Raw genomic sequence first — 21,249 nt, forward strand, 5'->3', positions numbered from 1 at the left:
CAGCTCTTAATTCTCCAATGGGAAATGGGCTAGAAGTAATAGAAGTGCATTGGCAGGAAATGTTGCACAGATATACTTTGTGTTTATTTCCCCTATAATTTAAACCACCCTTGCCTAGGAGGACTCCTCTTTCTGCAGTAAATTTTTACCAGTAAAGCAGTTTAAACTAGAAGCTTTTAATAATCACTCTTAACAGAGACACATTCCCGTCACACATTATGTTTTATACATCCCTGGAATGACCTCTTGCTATAAAAATGTGTGTTCTATGTTGCTCTCATCCTTTTAAATACTATTGTGTGAAAGGCTGATAAGTTGTAAAAATTACATCAGTTTCCTTGGAGCAAGAGCATTATATCAGGATGCCATGTTTACTTAAGTTAAGAAGTCATATTAATTTTTATTTCCTGGCACAACTTTGTTCCTGGAATCATCACAATGTGCTAAATAAATTAATCCCGGTGCTTGAAATAGTAGACAAAGCTCTTAATACCTTGAGTAGACTTTGCTCTTTAGGAATGGTGAACTCTGGCCTTTTCCTTTCCCCATGTGGGTTGTGGACGTCCCCTTGCCGCCTGCTCCCCAAAAGTGTTTATTCTGCCACTGTCTACATGGCTCTGTCTTTGCGCTTTCATGTAGAACTGAGTTGATACAGAGCATGCATGCTGCCTGCAGACCTTTTACTGATAGCAAGCTCAGCCCGTCCACACAGAGCTAAGAGTAAATAACTAAGAAGCTCCTTAATGTATCACCGCTGTAAATGACGATGCGAGTGCTTCTGATCATTTCCAGGAGAAAAACAAAAAGCTTGATTAAAACATTGCCAACATGTTTTTAGGTAATTTGGGTTTTTTTTACTGTGAGGTTTAGGAAGCTAATCCCTCTCAACTATACTGCTTTCATAATGAGAAGAACTAACTGGCTGAATGACTGTTTCCAGTCCATCTCAGGATAGCATCATCATACAAGTGGTTAGTTTAAATAACTTCTGGCAAAGTTTAAGCTAACTTAATTGATGGTGGCCTGAATTAAACAGATGTTTTTATGGAAGCGGCTATCGAACCTGGTCCTAGCGGCCTCTGGACTACAGCAGCTGTACCTTCAGCTTGTCATTCCCCAGTGAGGAACGGCTGGAAGTAGTGTAAACAACAGTGATATCTTCCCTCATTGAACTGAGTAATAATATCCTTCCTTCTGTGATGTACTTAAACTGTGCTCAATTGCAGAATTATCCTAAACTTAAATATCTACATTTGTCACGTAGATACTGAGGCTGGTAAGCACAGATGAACATTTCTGGAGCTTGGTAATGTGCTTGAGGGGGTTTGTGCTTGCACAACGTAAGCGCCACATTTGAAGCAGGCCTTGTCTACACAAGGCCTGTTAGGTGTTCTTTCACCAGTGGGTTCGTGTCCTGCTAGTCAGCAAAAGGAAATGGTATATTTACGCAAAGGAGAAAAAAAAAAAAAAAAAAGAAGAAGGCAGTAATCTCTGTATTATCCAAAAGCTGAATACACAAATAACCATGCATGGTAAACATAAGAAATTACTTTAGTGCTAGCATAAGTGGAGCAGTCCGAACCAATGATGTGACTTTGGCAGGTCTACAATTAGATGCAGTCTCAAATTCCATGAAATAGGTTTATACATCACTGAAGTCAGCTCGGGACTTGCAAGATAGGTAAACTGAATACTGTGCCACATCTAGGATACACGCACGCACGCACGCAACGCACACACAAATAAGATTTTGAATAATAAGATTTTAAAATGTTGTTGTTGTGTAGGAACTCCAAACTCTTTTTTGCATTTGGCATTCTGCCTAGTAAATGTTTAGAATAGCAGCGAAGCTACGTTTATGTAATTCACGATTTGGTCGCGACAGGAATAACTTTGAATGACAAAAGGCTATGAATAATTAAAATACATGTTATTAATAGAGTGTTATTGAAGGGTTGTTACACTACATTAGCTTTTAAGCATGCATGAATGCCTTTACTTAAAACCTAATTTTCAGGAAACTGCACTCCAAGAGAAGTTCTGTTTTGAAACTGTATACTATTTAAAAGGAAAGAAGATAAAAAACACTCTAAACAGAGCATCAACTGTTTAAAATTAATATTAACATTTATTTTGCAGTGTGGAGACTATTAATGATGGCAATTTCCACATTGTGGAGCTGCTAGCCATGGACCAGATTCTGTCCTTGTCTATTGATGGAGGGAGCCCCAAGATAATTACCAACTTGTCCAAGCAGTCCACTCTGAATTTTGACTCTCCACTGTATGTAGGAGGTAAGAGACTTTTACTATTTCTTACTAACAGCATCATAGCTAATTTACTCTGGTAATACACACTGGTAAAAAACACATGGTAAGAGACCTATTCATTGAGATAATGCCTTAAGATACAATTTCAGCAGATAGTCTCAATAGTTTCAATTTTAACAAATAGTAGGGAATAAATAATAATAAAAACAACACTTATACTTGGGATTTAGTTAAAAAATTGAGCATGTCCTCGTAAAGTGTAGCTGTTGCTTTTTTATCAGTAGGAATATGTGATTCCCACTGTAAAATTCTGTAACTTTCTGCTGTTATATAACTTTATTATGCTGAAGAAGTGCATTTACAGGAGTTACCCAATAGTTAGCTACCTGAAGATTTAGTAATGCCTGGCAGGGAACGTGGAATGCTGGCACTGTGTTTTGGTAATGTTTTACATTTCTGTTTCACTGTATGTGTATCTGCGGATAATTATAGCAAGCCCCGAAGTATAATTTCTCTCTGGAGGTCTTATTCCTTATGGATGGTAGGAGTTGTGGCATTTGGTAAGAAGCAAACTGGAGGGTTAAATTACTTGCCTCACAGTATGTGGCAGAGGATTGGGTTTTTGTGGGGGTTGGCAGAGTGCTTGCTTTTTGAGAAGAAGAAATTGCTTGTTTCAGTAAAGCTGGTAATAGATGATTTTGTGGAGGTAAATTATATGAAGCAATTTTGATCATTTGCCCTGCTTGTTCTGTAGAGTGAGAGGTGCAAGCCCATTCTTTCAATCAGCATTCTTTACCGAACTTTCGGTGGCCCTGCATTACCTGCTATGAACAGATAAAAGAGAAAATTCAGCCACTGCTTTGTGCCTTCTTACTGTCCTTTATAGCAGTCGTCAGACCTTAGCGATGAATACTTCAACATGGCTTTTAAATAGTGCCAGTCTTCTATCAGTCTTAAACTTCTACTCCATTCAACTTTAGCCCTTCCTGTCCAAGGTTAAGACCTATAAGAAGTATCCTTTTAATCTATTCTCTCTATAAAAAGAATACATACTTTTTTGTACTTTTCATTTCAGTGATCTTGAATAGTCCTGATTGTTAGTCTTGATTCTAACCTACTCTTTTGTGTTTGAGAGTAAACTTTTAGACTTGAGCATCTTTTCTCCTTACAAAAAGGTATGCTACCATAGTATATTCATGAGATGCCTGTTCTATCTAGCAAAGGTGCTATTTGTCCTCATTTTTCTAAGCTCTGGGTGTTTGCTTCAATTTATCTGTAATGAAAAAGACAATGAGAAGCTTTTTTGATTCAATCAGATAATCTTTCTGCTCTAAAGTCACTGTAATGAGTGCCTCAGTTGCAAGTAATGAGAGGTAATTTGATGTTTGCCTCTGAAAGTTCCCATTCTTCCCTTGAAACCCATCAGCTTTTTGGTCGAATCTTTTCAGACTTGGTCATTGGTTCTGTCCACCTAAGACAGAAAGAAGTACAAGATAGAATTCAGCATTAGTCATCATTCTCCATACCAGCAGAGGAAAGAATTAAAGTTATCATTATATATATATATATATATATATATATATATATATATATAAAAGCTGCCTTTAAAGCTGTTTTATATTACGAATCTTCAAAGGAGGATTATTCTGGGATTGTATTGTGGAAGCACATCTCTATTTTTTTTTCATGTGTATCATTTTTGCAGTGTTGTTAACATAGTTTCATATGTCATATTTTGGAAGAAAAGATGGTCCTAGATTCTAATAAGACACTGTGTGCTGGCTTACTCATGTTACCAACATCAATTTGCCATTTAGTGACTGCTGAGGTCAATTCTTCAATACTGAGATTAGTCGAGAATGATCTCTCTGTCGGTGGAGGCATCTCTTAAGGAAATGAGTCCAAACCAAGTATAAGCATGTATTTTGCACAGTGCTAGTTCTTGTTGAGTTGTGACTTACGGGTCTTTTCCTTCCTTCTACACTTTACAGATCTCTGTCTTCATCATCTTGAGGTAGCAGAAGAAATAATTTTTTGAAAGGATCTTTTCCTTCCTTGGCTTGATTCCAAAGATCAAGAATCTTTCTCATTAGAGAGTATATGCTTTAGGGAAGGCCCTGGGTTCCCTCTATTTAACTTCTTTGTGTCCAGGCTCTAATCAGAAAATGTTTTCAGCCTCCATAGAAAATTTTGGTCCACAACCAAATGAAAACTACTATTAGAAACCTAAGATAAACTAAAACACAGGAGACGTATTTAGTTCCTCAGCTTTTCTGTTGGGTTTCTATTTTTTGTTGATTTATTGTCTTTAAAGTACTTGAGAAAATTTAATTTCACTCTCATATCTTTATCTTACCCATTTTTGAAAGTCATTCAGTTTTTTATTGCTCAGCTAGAATTTTTAGAGAATTTGATCACACATTTCCATCAGTTAAGAACTCAAATTCTCACTAGAATTTTATGCAGTATTTCTATCTTTGCCAAAGTCTGAGTTTGGAGTTTGACACCTATATCATCATGTAGCTTACACTTACACTTCTCACCTTCCTGTTAAAATGGCATTTATGGTAAGCATCACCTCAGCTGGCAGAATGAATGAAATTCAGTTTTGACAGCAAGCTCTTGTATGGTTCTCTCTCTCTCTCTCTCTCTCTCTCTCTTTTGACAAAGTTATTCTTCGGTCATAATTTTGGGGGTTGGTTGGGAAGGAGTAATTTAATTTTATTTTTACAAAAAGTGATTTAATCAATTTATACAATTTTTGACATTTTTCCCAACAGTATGGCTCTCTTGTGAGGTCAGAGTACTTACACTAGATATTTTTCAGTCTTTCTATAACAAAGGCATATTATAAATCATATTGAAAGCCCTTTATGGCTTTTGGTGAGAAGTCTAAAGGGACAGTCTGTTTCTTCTCAAAAAACCCTCCAGAGCAGTCACAGACTTCTCTGATATTTCACATTCTTCTCTCAGAATTTAGAGCATATTTTACTAGGGTTCAGCTGAGAATGGCACTTTGTTTTGTGAAAGCCCCTGTTTCTGAGACAAGTAGGGCATCTACTACTTTGCATTTGTGCCTGCTTCAGTCCAGCAGCTTCTGAACTAGATTTTCATGTTGGCAGTGTCATCATACGATTGTTATTTAATAGAGCTCTTAAGTTGAGCAGTAGCTTGGTTGGTTGCTTGTAGTCAGGTTACAGGACCAAGAACTTTTTAAAAAAAAAAAAGAGAGGAGATACTTCATTGACAAACAGAAAATAGGAGTTGAAATGTTTGTCTGCATGATTTCTGTGGCAGTTCTTTCCCAATGGATGCCAAACTTATATTTTAATATTATCTAAAAAGTATTGGTGAACAAAATCAGCAGCACTTGTACATTTTTTGCCTTTGTAACACTTGCTTTTAGGGGCTAGAAGAAGCATAAACTGTCTATGCTGAAAGCTTGTATATATGCTTAGATTGTGTTTCCGAATATCTTGCATATTACAGATCATAGATGAAAATTTCTCTGAATCTGATATGATATACCTCATATCTGATGTGATGCATGTGTATATGCTTTCCAGAACTCAAGTCTAAAATTCCTGACACTTGCATAATAGAAACTATAACATCGAGCTTAGCTTACCTGATAAGAGCAGAAAAGGTTATGCTCCTCAGCAGTATGGATAAAGTAGGGTTCAGTTCTGTGATCACTGAAACCCAGCACAGATGAAATTACAATAACCTCTGAATGAAACAACATTAGGTTGCCTAGCACTTTCACATCACCTCTCCATTGTGAGTAAGTATATAAAATCATTAGAAGTATCACTTTACATGGTTAAGGAACAACAAGGCAGAACACTACCTGTTCTCTGGTTGCTATCTGGTACTAAGTATCAGATTTGAAATCATTACTTTTACCCAGGAATAAACCTGTGCCACTAACAAGATCATTTGTTTTCAGGTGAATGGATCCTTCTTTACTATTCAAGACACTTCAATTCCCATCACTTACTAGTCTCAGGAGGCATTTCGTAGAATCATAGAATCAGTAAGGTTGGAAGGGACCTCTGGAGATCATCTAGTCCAACCTCCCCGCTCAGCAGGGTCACCTAGAGCACGTTAGACAGGGTGGCATCCAGGCAGGCCTTGAATTTCTCCAGAGAAGGAGACTCCACTACCTTTCTGGGCAACCTGGTCCAGTGCTCCGTCACTTTCACAGTAAAGAAATTCCCCCTCACGTTCAGGAGGAACTTTTTGTGCTTCAGTTTCTGCCCATTGCCTCTTGTCCTGTCACATGGGACAACTGAAAAGAGTTTGTCCCTGTCCCCTTGACACCCTTCCTTCAGGTACTTGTACACATTGATAAGATCCCCCTGAGTCTTCTCTTCCCCAGGCTGAAGAGGCCCAGCTCTCACAGCCGTTCCTCATAGGGCAGATGTTCCAGCCCTCTGATCATCCTTGTAGCCCTACGCTGGACTCTCTCCAGTAGCTCCATGTCTCTCTTGTCCTGGGGAGCCCAGAACTGGACACAGTACTCGAGATGAGGCCTCACCTACCACGCTGAGTAGAGGGGCAGGATCACCTCCCTCAACCTGCTGGCAACACTGATCCTAATGCACCCCAGGAGACCATTGGCCTTCTTGGCCACAAGGGCACATTGCTGGCTCATGGTCAATTTGACATCCACCAGCACTCCCAGGTCCTTCTCCGCAGAGCTGCTCTCCACAAGGTCAGCCCCCAGCTTGTACTGGTGCCTAGGGTTATTCCTCCCTAGGTGCAGGACCCTGCACTTGCCGTTGTTGAACCTCATGAGGTTCCTCTCCGCCCAACTCTCCAGCCTGTCCAGGTCTCTCTGAACGGCAGCACAGCCCTCGGGTGTGTCAGCCCCTCCTCCCAGCTTGGTATCATCAGCAAACTTGCTGAGGAGGCACTCTGTCCCCTCATCCAGGTCATTGATGAAGAAGTTGAACAGGATGGGACCCAGTACTGAGCCCTGAGGGACATGGCAAGCCTAAAGCCTCCAAGTAGACTCCACGCCACTGATGACGACCCTCTGAGCTCTGCCTTTCAGCCAGTTCTCAATCCACCTCACTGTCCACTTGTCTAACCCACACTTCCTGAGCTTCTCTAGGAGGCTGTTATGGGAGACAGTGTCAAAAGCCTTGCTGAAGTCAAGGTACACAATGTCCACTGCTCTCCCCTCATCTACCCAGCCATTTAAGCATTACTGTATTAATTATTTGAATTTAATATCTTAAGGTCTAACTAATACAGGCCAATACACTTGCAGTAAGTTCAAAGAAAAAGAAAAAGAGAGTGGAGGGACAAGAAAGTTTATTGCTACAAGGAAATAATATTTCAGTAATGTTCCTTCTGATTTAGCTTTAAATTGATAAAGGATCACAACAGGATAACTGCATCACACATACCTTCCTGCTCCAGTTATACTTGTAGCAATTACAGACTACAACAGATGAATTATTCTGAAAATAATCAGCAGCAGGAGTATTTCTACTAGAGTTATCTACTTGTAATTGTTTTGGTATTGAATTATTGGTATTATTGGCTATCTGTTGTTTTGATATTGAATTAGTGTTGTTATTGGCTGTGTTTAAAACTGTGAATATCAAAATATAAGTGGCTCTTTTATGAATTTTTTTCAGACATGCTTAACAAAAACATGGTTGAAAGTAACTGAACCTCTTGCAATTGAACTTTTCAAACATTTTAATGTTCAAAATTTCACATTTGAACTCTGGATGTTTACTCCAAATTTGTGGGCTTCCACCAGTCCTACTAAATTCATCCAGGTTTGAGTATATTTGCAGCTTATAAAAATCAAATATGAAGTGCTAAATTTCAACACAATTTCTGTTGTTTCAAGTTTCAGAAATTAATGTACCATCCTGTACTTAATAGCATTGGATCAAAACCAGTGTCACTTACCCAAACCTTTTCATCGTTGAGAGCCTCCCGTATGGATTCCTTTATCCACCTCTGTAGCTGGAGCTACAGACCTCTGAATTTGGTCCTGGTTTGTGTGCATACTTGAAAACCATGAAGAGCTCTGAAGATTAGCTCATTTCTCATCAGTGTAGGCTGAATGTCTATGAATAGTTAATTAGGAACAAATATTTTTTTAAACATAGAACAGAATAGAGAAAAATGCTATAGAAAACTGTACCAAAGATTACACTGATTATTTGCTATTACTGATTTTCTAGGCATGCCTGTGAAAAATAACATTGCAGCTTTACGCCAGTCTCCAGGACAGAATGGCACCAGCTTCCATGGTTGCATCCGTAATCTGTATATCAACAGTGAGCTCCAGGACTTCAGAAATGTGCCTCTGCAAGTGGGGATTCTTCCAGGTTGCGAGCCTTGCCATAAGAAAGTGTGTGTGCATGGGACATGCCAGGCGACCAGCCAGTCGGGCTTTTCCTGCGAATGTGAAGGAGGATGGACTGGACCCCTCTGTGATCAGCAAACTAACGACCCTTGTCTTGGAAATAAGTATGTCCTTCCTCAAGACAGAACAGTAGTGTAATAAGCATATAATTCTCCTGTTATGGAGTTGTTCTTTTGTTTTGGAGTTTTTTTCCTTAGAAGTTCAAGTTTTTTCAGTAAGAAACAAGATATACTGGGCATTTCCTTAATGAGGAAAAGTCTCCAGTTTAGAGGAGCAAATAAGCACACCCAATGAAGTTCTGTCTAAAGCCTTAACATGGGATATGATTGAAGTCTGTATGCTTGCACAGAGTTCTACAGTGATGGGAGTTACATAGATTCAAGTGCAACTATTGATATGACACTTGGTACCAAAATTAATTAGAAGACCTTGCAAATAGAGAAAAAAAATCCATTTGCTTCTTTATAAATTTATAAAAATAAGATTCTTACTATTCTCAAATGTGTTTTAAAAACTTGATAAAGCAGATATATCCAATATTTTTGTATTTCCCAGGTTTGGACTGGAAAAAAGATTTCTACCTTTATGGTAAACTCCTGGTTAAATCCACGTGTGCTGATTCTTTTGCTGAAGTTAATTTTTTGTTTCTATATGATTTGACTAAATTATTTTAGCTTGGACATTTTATGTACATTTTTTGAGATAAGTGTATGTGTGCGTGTATATATATATATATATATATGCACATATGTATGTATATATATTTTTCATATGTATGTGTCTTGGTACAAATCTACCATAGAGATGGATTTAATTTTTTGGCTCATGATCTCCCAGCACAAGAAGATCAGAAACTTCAGAAGTTCAAAGTTTTTGAGGATTTATTGGCCATCTGCAACAAGATGCCATTCTATTTGCCCTTGGCCACTTTCTGTCTTTATTACACTGTGGCAAGCATGTCATTTTGACAACTGCAGCTATACTTGTAGAATAAAGCATGCCTACTTGGTTTTTTTTGGCTGCTACTGCTACTTTTGCACTGCTCTGGCCTTATAACTTTTGAGGACCAATGACCTGATGAGTTGATTTTCAACTCGCGTACACAATGGTGTTTAAGTTGCAAATGGCCTGTTTTGGAGATTGACCCCTTAAGGCTCCATTTTCCAGTTAGAATATTTCTGTTAACATTCATTATGGAATGTTTCAGAATTACTAAGTTTTTAACTCTTCCCAGAGCCACAGCAATGAAAATTTGAGGCATATCATTGTAGCAGTTCATTACTTTTCTTACCCTGTCCTCTTTCACGATATCTTAAGAGAATAAAGAAAGGCAGCCGCAGCAGGTTAAACATACATATGTAGTGTCTACCACATCCTTTTTGTACTTTGAGAGTCAAAAATAGAATGGAATTGTCATCATCAAGTTCTACAGTAAGAGAACCCAAAGATTTTCTTCAAAGTATCCTAGAAAAAATAGATTATATGTAGATGCTTATAACTATATGCTTCAATATCCAATCTGAGTGCTCTTTGCAATAAATTAAACAACTTGGCAAATATCAAAGACAGGCAGTTTGGAATTTCTTTCAGCGCAGCATTAAGTGAGCACAATATTAGTATTTTGTTAGCTCTCAAAAATACTGTTTTGTTTTTGTTCCAGCTGTATACTGTGCTATGAGTTTTAGGGAAGAAAGCCAAACCAAAATAGTATATTTGTCTTCATTTGTAATGAAGAAGGTTTTTGTTTTTCCGTAGTTCATGTGGAATTTGATTCTGTGTGTTTTGATTCAAGTCTAAATCCTGTCTCTTGAATAGATGGATTTTGCCCTTATAGTATCATATAACATTCCACTTATCTGAGAAGCAGAGTTGTCACTGTGGTCTGTATTTGGAAAATCAGATCTCATCTTTTAGAGATGCTGGATTCTTGCACACCATAAAAAAAGCTTGAAACTTAGACTTATTTTACGTAGCTGTAGATGCTTGAGTTAGGAACCTATTTGACACAGAGTACTGACAGAGTCAGTAAAGAAAAAAAATACATTTCTAAAGAGTAAATTAGAACTCAAGTGGTCACTTTGTGGATATATATGCTTGTTTCTCTCCATGACAGTGTGGGGAGCTTATGGTAACTGTAGATCTAACTTGAGTGCCTGACTAGATACCTAAAATTAGATAAGATGAAACTGTGCCTGTGAGTTTGCACTTGGCTTGATGTGCCTTTCAGTACAGTCTGAAGATGAAATTTAGTGCTTCAAAGAACAGGTGGAAGCAAAAGTATGAGAGTTGGCATTAGCTAAGATTTAATCATCTTTTAAGTCAAGCAGAACTTTACCAAAGATCCTGACACAGATTGCTTTGATATCTAAAACAGCCTGTATAGAATATGTCATGATGTCAGTGTTGCCTGAGTAACTTCATAGATCAGATGTCCTAAAGGTGGTTGTTTTGTAAGTGGTGAATAGATCAAATGCAAAACACTGGGAAAACTAAATGAGAACTAGCTACTTTTTGATAAGATCCTTGGATTTTGAGTTGCTTAGTCTCGTGGCCTGCAACCACAGGAACAATCTGGAATCTTGTAGGGAACATCACAACTTTGGAAGTACGAACTCTTGCATAATGGACAAGTTGAATGTGGTCAGAGCTATTAGTTAGGTATAATTTTGCAGTTTTGAATCCCAGACTGATAAGTGAATGGAGGCTAAGTGTTGTGCCTTCCATTGGAATATCCTGTGGGTGTGATATGAATGGTTCCCATACTCTTACTCCTTCTGTACCACTAGTTAGACCATGCTAAAGTGCTCACAGAGAAACAAGGATAAAGCAGGAGAGAGAACTGTACTGTGGATTTCATTTATGAGGGGAACTTGGTGACCCTTATAAACTCAAAATGTTTCTGATAGATAATGCAGGTCGTCAAAGTTAAAATGTATTGCCAATTCATTTCAAATTTCTTATTGGACTGCAGAAATAGAGCGAAAGCAAAAAGTTTCCAGAAATGCACAGTATTTCTTCTAAAACGTTTCGGTTTTTATTAACTCTTATTTTACTATGAAATACCATTTTATGTAAGCTTTTGCAATCTTCAAAACAGAAGATTTTATTTTTGATTGAATAGGATATTTTTTTCAATTTGAAGCTTTTGCATTTATTTATTTACGTGGCAGCCACAACCTACTAATTAGGTTTTGGGCTTGGAAATCTTAGGGTACAGAGAGGAAGAATGTTAGCGGGGCTGTGACTTGTGACTATGAAATTGCATTCCTCCCTATGGAGATTCATCCCTTGTGATCTGCCTAGATCTGCCTGTTTATAGATCAAAAACTTGTGTAGAAGGAAATGACATTTTTCTAGGAAGAAAGATATTGACCCTCTGTCACCAAATGAACAAAGGGAAGTGATTTTATTCCAAGTAATTTTTGATGTTTTCAGAAGATGAATTCCCCTAATCTTCATCTTACACCTAGGACAAGGTAATTAAACATCCTCCTTTTGGGAAAGACCACATCTGTCTCGGAGAACTAAGCCTGGCTGTGTGTTCCCATACCACACATGAGAACTTAGCAGTTGCAGCTTAACTCACAGCCCTTTTTGGTCTAACAGCAAGATTTGAGCGTGCTGTAAACATCTACTAGAGCCCAACGGAGAGAGAGCTGCTAGTTTAGTCACATTAGTTGGGTGAGACTTGACGTTGTGCAGCCTCATCTTGTGCGAGTTTCTCTGGTGAGCGAGTACTGCTGGCTGTCAGTGAAGTAGAGACCAGGCTCATGTGCTGCGTGACCACGCTAGTGGCAGCGACTGTGGCTGGCCAGTGGGTTTGAAGCGGGGCATGTGTTCAGCTTGGAAACTGCCATTGCTCAGACCAGAAAACTTTGAACTAGGAAGAGTCTGACCTGTCTTTGTGCTGGGAGCCCCATATTTCATGAGTGTCGGTATTTTCTTAAGTGATGCAAGGGCCAGAATTTTAGGTAAGTATCCTTTTTCTATACTTGATCCTAATGGTTTATTCATTCGGGCTTTGTGTTGCTGTATTCCTCTCACACCCAAAAGCATGCAGAAAATTCTGGTAGAGAGGAACTGTTGGTTTTAATAACTGTGGCCTGTAAAAATCTTCCATAACACATCTACAGTGGCTGTTTTCTGGTGAACCAGAGCTCTGTACTGCAGCTTCTCCTGTGTGAACATCCGTACCAATTATAAAAAGCTTATAAACCACTTCACTGCATCTCACTGAAAAAGTCCATTAGTACCAAAAGAAATTTCTTCTGAGTACAGTCCAAAATATTTGTAGTTAATGTTGCTTAGCCTGAACTTTGATGAATAATTTATTTTTATTCTCTTGGGCTTGTTTCCCCTGTAGATGTGTGCATGGTACCTGCTTGCCGATCAATGCGTTTTCATACAGTTGTAAATGCCTGCAGGGACATGGGGGAGTCCTCTGTGATGAAGAGGAAATGCTGTTTAACCCCTGCCAATCCATCAGGTGTAAACACGGCAAATGCAGGCTTTCAGGACTTGGAAAACCATATTGCGAATGCAGCAGCGGATACACAGGGGACAGCTGCGATAAAGGTAAAAATACAGATATATATTTGTTTTTTAAAGTCATGTTATTGTTTTGTTCTAGAAAAGAGTTTTTTTTTTTTTTAATAAAACATGAGCAGCCAAAAACATTACCAACTTTTTTTCCCCCACAATACACACATCTGTTGCTTTTTTTTGACCATAAGAGTTTATCTCAGTGAGAGGAAAATCAATTTTTTCCATGAATTTAAATATTTTACATTTTGAAGACTTTTTCATCAAATGTTTTGCTGTGAAAACATTTCTCTTTTTTTTGCCTTTATTCAGAAGCACATTTTTACTATATTTAACTATTACCTTTTACCTGCTGTATCTTTCTGTATTTATTGTTTCTCTACCTTCTGCAACTGAGAAGCCAAATCCAATGATTCTGCTCCTAGTTTTATCACAAACTCTACTTTTGACCTCTCAGCTTCAACTGATTTATCACAGCGAATTATGCAGGTGAGATGGATGAAAACAGGATGACTTTTCCCCCTACCTTTTTCTTTTTTCCTTTGTCTATCAAAACTCTCCCTCTCCCTGTTTCCCTTACCCCAGATGGCATTTAATTTGTATTGAACATAGATGGGAATAGAATGGAAGAGTATGGTTGTAGAACTTTTAACAGATGTCTCATTTTTAGCTGGTTTTATACCTCAGTAATTTATGAAGTTAGTGGAATGTAACTTGTATTAAATAACAGATTGAATAATATTAAACTCCAGGTCTAATAAATTAAATTGCATGCTCTCTGAAACATTTCCCTATGGTAAATAGAACCAGCTGCAAGCAATGTAAGAACAGAAGATGTGTATTTTTATAAAAGAGGAAAAGATTTAAGCTTCCAATTTTCTTGTCATTGTAATAGCTTTGTATTTATGGTTTACATATACGTAGTATAAACTTTACTGAAAATAGGAGGCATAAGAAATAAAACTCAGCATTTATCAAATAGTGTTTGATAGAGCCTCGAGTTTCCAATATACAGCCTAGGTCAAACGTTAAAATCTCAATCCTAGCTGCAATTAGAAACACAGCATCTTCTTTAGCAATGTCAACCATTCTTTGACCTGAATCTCAAAAGCGTATCTCTTATTTTAAATGTTGTTTGCTACAGAAATCTCTTGTCGAGGGGAACGAGTCCGAGATTACTACCAAAAGCAGCAGGGGTATGCTGCGTGCCAGACGACCAAGAAGGTATCGAGACTAGAATGTAAAGGAGGATGTTCAAATGGGCAGTGCTGTGGACCACTCAGGAGCAAGAGACGGAAATATTCTTTTGAATGCACTGATGGGTCCTCGTTTGTGGACGAGGTTGAAAAAGTGGTAAAGTGTGGCTGTACAAATTGCCCCTCCTAAATGTGTCCCTGTCACACTTGTCTTTTGAAAATGTTGTATACTTATTGACCGTGTCGGACTAATTAATGCTTCATAGTGGAAATATTTGAAATATATTGTAAAATACAGAACAGACTTATTTTTATTATGAGAATAAAGACTTTTTCTTCATTTACAAAAAGATTCAAGTGCTTGAACTGAGACTTCTCATAACCAAGAGGAGCTTTGAAGAAAAAAAAGACCCGGTAACATTTGCAACAGTGATGGGAAACTTAACTGCTTTTAACATGAATTCTTCTTTATAACGTGCTGAAGATACACTGACACTATACACATGTGACTTTCAACTGACAGCTCAGAGATGAAGTGTTGACCAGAACATGAGGCTTGTTTTTACTTTCATATCAGTATATTTTATTGTCTTGACAGACCATACCAATCACTTACCTATGGATGAGGAAGCATTATGAGTGAAAAGAATGAGATTATACAGAAATAACAATTGTATTAGATACGTTCTATGTTTTGGAATTATTAAGGATCTTGAGAAGATGGAGTCCCACTTAGTGGATGGGAAATGGGAGATACAAGAATATACTATAATCCTGAAATCTCCTGATGATGTATACTTTTATGTCAGCATGTTAGCAAAAGAAGCATACAGAAAGTGTTTATCTGCCCTTTTCCAGTATTAATTTTTTGTAATATAAATGTTATGGGGATGATAAAAATAGATTATTGATGGATAAATTAGTAATAATATGGATTTCTGTTTCTATGAGTTCTAAACAACTCTATACAGTATTCGGTTTCATTGAGAAATATTTATTGTATCAAAGTACTTTGTACTTAACCCTTTTAGGCCACCCCTTTTACTGTTTTTCAATGCTTTAATATATATTAATTTATATTTGTCCTGGTATTTTTGTATTTGTTTTTTTTTTTTTTTTTTTTTTTTTTTTAAAGACTTAAAAATCAGGATTTTTTTGCAATAGAACTAACGTAGCATGTCGTCTTGGGGTAAATGTTTTTGGTCTGTTTTTTCTTCCCCTTCCCCTTCCCTATTTCTTTTCCTTAGAATCTGACCACTTGGTGTTACTGAATCTGAAAGTGATGACAATCTGCAGTTTTCACATACAGCAGATATTCAGGACACCTTCCAAGAACCTGTAATGTATGACAAAATGTCTTTACTCTAGATGGCAATTGTATAGAAGTTAATTTTCCCTGTATACCGTACTTACAGAAAATAAGATGGCGTGTAGAAAATGACATTAGAAAGTAGATCTTTATAAATTAATATTCCCACGGAGCTTTTTACCTTTTTTACAAAAAAAGAAAGAAAGGCTGTGCTATCAAGAACTGTGACTTTCCCCAAATAATAAAACTACTTTACTGCCCTAATGTTCCCCATGTTAACATGTTGCTGCTAAATTATAATGTAGAACTGGTAATCATTAATAGTGGGTTGTGTTCTTCTTTCAGTAAAACCCAGGGTACCCTGTAAAAAAATGCAGATGTTTTTCAATTTTATTTTATTATTTTTTTTACAAAAAAGTTAGATGTACATGTGTAATGCAGTGTGCTTTGTCTTATTTGGACAGATATCAGTAATAATACTGATGTTTGTAAATTAAACAGATATTTACTTCATTAACAGCTTTTATTTGTATTCTTCTGAGAAGTTTAAATTGTCTAACAGCCCTTAAACATCTGTAGTTGCAAAGAATTTTTGGCGAAGAAAAAAAAGAAAAAGAAAAGAATAAAACTCAACCCTAGTTCTAGTGTACTGATTGCTAAAAATTTGAAGGAGTAATTAATGTGGGATTTACTTCTATAGGTAGTGACATCTGAGAATGTGGGTAATGAGGACCATAGCTGAACTCATTTCAAAATTAAGAAAAGGCTTACAAATAAAGTACACTGCATGAAAAGGCAAATTGAGTCTTTCCCAATATTTTAATGGTTATACAAATGGCAATTTGACAGTTGTTTTAGCAAGTACTTTGATTCTTCATTTTCACTAAGTTTTCTCTTGAACTAAATTTTTTAAATACAAGCAATTAGATGGATTAATGCTTAACCGGAGTTCACATTTGTAATGATAATGTTGCATATACTTCTGTATCCATTTTACTTAGTCTTAGAAATTGTCTAAATATCTAATGAAACACCCTTTGACATGAGGCCATCTTTGCAGTTTCTCTGACTTATAATTTTCTGTATATAGCAGTAGCTTTGTGGAAAAAGTAGCTGTTTTTGCAAAATAATACTTTTTATGAAGTTCTTGGAGAATACGATAAAGTAGTACCAAATTTGTGGAACTAGGCTGCTTTCTGTCTTCGTACTGCTGGAGAAGGAGGCACTTTGTTTTGATATTGAAGCATTGCTAGCAAAACTGTGATCCTGAGGCCATTGAGACAGTGGCTTTTTTTGGCCAGAAGCAAACAAAAATCTTAAGATTTAATTTCAGAAAAGTATTTTGGCACCTACAGTGCTGCTCTGGAGCAGTACGGGTCCTTACTGTGCCTCAGTTCACCTGAGCTGCCCTGTATTCTCACCACAGAAATTCCTCAGCATCTGCAAGATGTGCTACGGTGCATGACAAGAAATATCTTTATTGGTGGGATGGGTCACCCTCACACCTTTCTCATGCCCTAAATCAGGTCACTTGTGATATTGCTATAAATAAGCTGCCCTGTACTTGTATCCCTGAAAGGGAACTGTTCTCATAGGTGTGTTTGGGGCATAGCTAAGGCAGAGCCCTCCAGCCACACACACTTTCATTAAAAAAATGCGACTGAAAAAGGAGATAATGATGCTAACATTTAACACGCTGCTTAGGGATTAGATTTCTGTCCTCCATTCTGTTGCTTGCTGTAGGAATCACTCACACGTTCTGCTTTTAATATGCAGAATAAAATAATGCATAAGCAACATTGGGCTGAAGGATAGGACTCAGTAAAGTGATGAAGTTCCTCACTTTGAAGAAACCCAGAAAACTGAAAATGATTTACAGACTCTATCATTTTTTGCCAGTATTCTTTAAAAACGTATGAATAGAGCTTTATTTGTACTGGCTCATACACAGCTCCTACTCTCATTTCACAGAGGATAGCAACATGGAAGAGCATGGAGAAAAAGACCCATTCTTCTTGAATGAAAGAGTAACAAAGGGATTGCTTTTTTGTTAACATTGCAAGTCAGTTCTGAACATGAACCATCATACATGAAACTTGATCCTGCAGCTTTTGTCTAGGCTTGTGGGGAAGACAGATGTATGAGTGATAGAAGCACTGAGTTATACGTATCAATGGTGAGCTTCAAATCAGCTCTGAGAGATACAGTTTATTTTCTAGCTCTGCTGAAATAACAGTTTTGTCTAATATTCAGAACTACTTTTACTGCCATACAGAGGTACCATGAGACTTTGTATTACAAGAATCATTATAATGAGATGATGCTGTGTGTAGGTGCTACAGTATATGTGATTCTCATATGACGCTATGAAGGCATTTGTCTAGAAAGACCAGTTTTGTAGATTATGATAAATCCAACAACCAAGGTGATCCACAGTGTCAGGGCAGTAACAAAGCTATAGAGAAACTGGAAGTCACCATGTCAGTTTTGATGGGATAAGTGATGATTAAGAGATGAGGGGGAGAGTGGCACGTTTTGGAAAGGAGCTTGTTGTTGAGAAGAAAAAGCTCAGACATTTTGGAAAAGTGTCAAGAATGTTAGAAGCTTTTTGCATTGACACTCTGGATTTTGGGGGCTTTATCTGTCAGTAGTTGAAATGTATTAATTTAAAAGAAGCCTCTTTGCAGTTCCAAAAAAAAAATGCGTATTTTACCCTTCTATCTTGAGTTAGCCATACTATTTGAAGAAAAGTTTATTTTTTAAACTACATCTTTTAATTCCTTTTTGTCTCCTTTAGATGATTCCGATTTTCTTGATAGCTCATTAGGCATGCAAGCGTCTGTGTTTCAGCGATCCCACCTTACAGTGGAGAGTCTGACATACGATTTCACTTCTCCTAAAGTAAAATTCCCCAGCTGAGCCATTCAGGATTCTTGGCTTTTAAAAGAAATATTTATACACTGAGTCGGTATCTCCAACCTACTTAAGATTCCTGGAGTGGAAATCAGAAAATCATTGGTAGTTGTGACTATGTAGGGGCTGTCAGGAGTAAAGTAAAACTGAACTGTTTGCCTGCATGCCTGGAGAGCCTAGTTCATCCTGGAGAGCCTGCCATTTTACTGTGCTCTTTATGTACTGTGTTCCTGGGAGAGAGGGAAGTAGGAGTGCTCATCCTTTCAGAAATGCCTGAGAGCAGAGGGATTTTGTGTCCTTTTGCAAATAAATTGTCTAGGCTGGAAATTATAGCCCTCTTTGGCCCTCAGCCAGGTTAAACTGTATGTATACCTTAACGTCAACCATCATCTTGGACACCAGCAGCTCATGATGTTAAAAAAGTGAATAAATCTTGCTCTCAGTTTAATAAAACGCAGATGGGAAAAGCAAACCAAACAGAGAGTTAACAGCTCTATTCACTAGTCTCCTGGGCTCCATGTGATTAAATCAGAGTTGGAGGGTATGTTCCTGCTGCTGCTGTTCTGGCCAGTGTCCGTAGGGGTGATGGCCAGCAAAGGAGAAGTAGTCTGTCAGTGCTGCATATCATTTGTCAAGCTGAGAAAAAACAGTCATCTCAGTGAACAGCAAGACTTCTGGCTATCCACAGTCCCAGCAAACGTGCTCCAGCTCAGCAGTGTGACACCCATGCTGCAGGAATTCTGCTTAGCCATGGGAACAGGCTTCAAAACTGCCTCCCAGATCCACAGCTTAATTTCAAACTGTTGATCTTACTAATGCTCGCTGTTCTCTCATCTTAACAACTGCATCCTTTTATTTCATTCCAACTCAGCGATAAACTACCTTTGTTTACCTCTAAAGTGGCACTGAGCCTCAGTGCTCTCAGCAGCTGCCCTACGCTACATGCAGAAGATTAAGCCTTTTTTTTTTGTTCCTTTTTCAGATATACAGTAACATTTGTAGAGGGCTCAGAAGACTTATCTTAAAGGAGCAAAACAGGTTAGACTTTAGTTCCAGCTACAGAGACCAGACCTTTTCGTGTCCTTTCTAATTCGGAAAATGTTACATTACCTCTTGTGTAATGATCTGACATAGATAGTTTGATATATATTTACATATTTTATGGATTTGCAGACTCAGACCAGGGAAGTTGTTATCTATTTTCGTCTGTTACATTGTCTCTTAGTTCCTTTTAGGATACTTTCCATATCGCAAGAGACAAGTAAAGATAGAATTAACATGCCTGGGTTGCTTACTCTGTCACTAAAGTTCCTTAAAAAGATCCAGTAGCCTTTTTCCAGCCCATTTTTCTTCTTTCTCATACTTTTGCGTATTCTGGGCTTCAATCTGTTGTTTCTGTATGATGGCCCATTTGTCCACTTTGGTTAATTTCCAGGACAGATTTAATCCCTCTAAAGAGAGGGAAAGGATACCTTTTCTTTTTTCTTCTTTTTCCCTTGCAGCTGTGCCTAAAATCTCTCAGAGTACATCTTTAGAAGTATGTTTTCTTTCAAAGTCCTCTGAGAAGAGGTTAACTTGAGCTGTTTTTACTGCAAACTTGTTTTTTTGCTTCTGATTAGCTTTATTTATTTAATCACATTTCTGTGTTTCTGCCATGGTAACAGCAATAAGAGCAATACCAGCTGACCTCTGCTGTAGTCAGTTGTAGTCAGTGCTGTTTTGAAATAGCAAGTCAAAAGAGTTTAAAGTTTGTCTGTTCTCTCTCATTTTCATTTGTTTTTTTGACTGGTTCTCACTCCCTCTCAGTTTGAGCAGTTTTATGATTATACGATTTACCAGGACAAAGGTAAGGACATGAGTGAGTGTCAGCAGTGAACAAAATTGACTACAGAAATCACAGGGATCTACCCCAAAATTTGTTTCTGAACTCATAGAAAACTCAGATGTAATTATTCATTAGTTGTTGCCTTTTATTTGCCAAACTCTTGCAAATCAGTGAACAATGCTAGCGAGTAGCCTCCAAATACACCCCTAGAAATAGGCTAATATTTATTTATAACTATTTCCTAAATAAAGCATGGAAGTGTTATATTTGCATGAACTTAAAGTCAATTTTCTTTTCAAAAGCTACAGGTAGAAAGGCAAAAAAAGTACTGCTATCATTAGAAAAAGCAGGCAAGGAAGCTGAGCTAAGTGCATCAGCTGGTATTGTTGTAAGTTGCTACCATGTATGCAGACACGAAAAATTAAAAAAATATGCTTCTGCAGAAGCAATGTAAACTCTAGGAATCTTTCAGTCAATAACCACTCTGCCTCCATGGGCAGGGAGGCAAAAGTGGCAGATAAGCCAGTAACTGAGAAGAAAGAGTAAAAAAAATGAGGTTTCCAGTAAGAAAGAGGCAGAAATTAATTCTGGTCAGTGTATGATATATATACAGAGACTGAACCAAGGAAATGGGGACATTCACTGAGAGGTAACTTTGCTTCTAAAGAACAGAGCTGATGATATAATGTGAGGCTTAATAGTTTATGTGGTTGCAAAGATGATTTCAAATGATCAAGATTGGTGAGACCAAGAATTGATTCTGGGACTTGGAGGAAAGCTTAAGACGGCAGCATCAA

General features: G+C 37.6%; 1 protein-coding gene across 1 annotated transcript in view; it reads left to right on the top strand.

The window, feature by feature from the left end:
- Positions 1-15,435, top strand: part of SLIT2 (slit guidance ligand 2) — a 250,364-nt gene extending 234,929 nt beyond the window's left edge. Inside the window, exons 33-36 of the mRNA XM_062575387.1 lie at positions 2,140-2,294; positions 8,483-8,771; positions 13,031-13,242; positions 14,354-15,435. Of these exons, the coding sequence (XP_062431371.1) occupies positions 2,140-2,294; positions 8,483-8,771; positions 13,031-13,242; positions 14,354-14,595 (898 nt within the window). The 3' untranslated portion in view covers positions 14,596-15,435. The remainder of the gene's footprint in view (positions 1-2,139; positions 2,295-8,482; positions 8,772-13,030; positions 13,243-14,353) is intronic.
- The last annotated feature ends 5,814 nt before the right edge of the window (positions 15,436-21,249 follow it).

Source organism: Rhea pennata, chromosome 4 (genome assembly GCF_028389875.1).
Source record: "Rhea pennata isolate bPtePen1 chromosome 4, bPtePen1.pri, whole genome shotgun sequence".
Taxonomy (NCBI): Eukaryota; Metazoa; Chordata; class Aves; order Rheiformes; family Rheidae; genus Rhea; species Rhea pennata.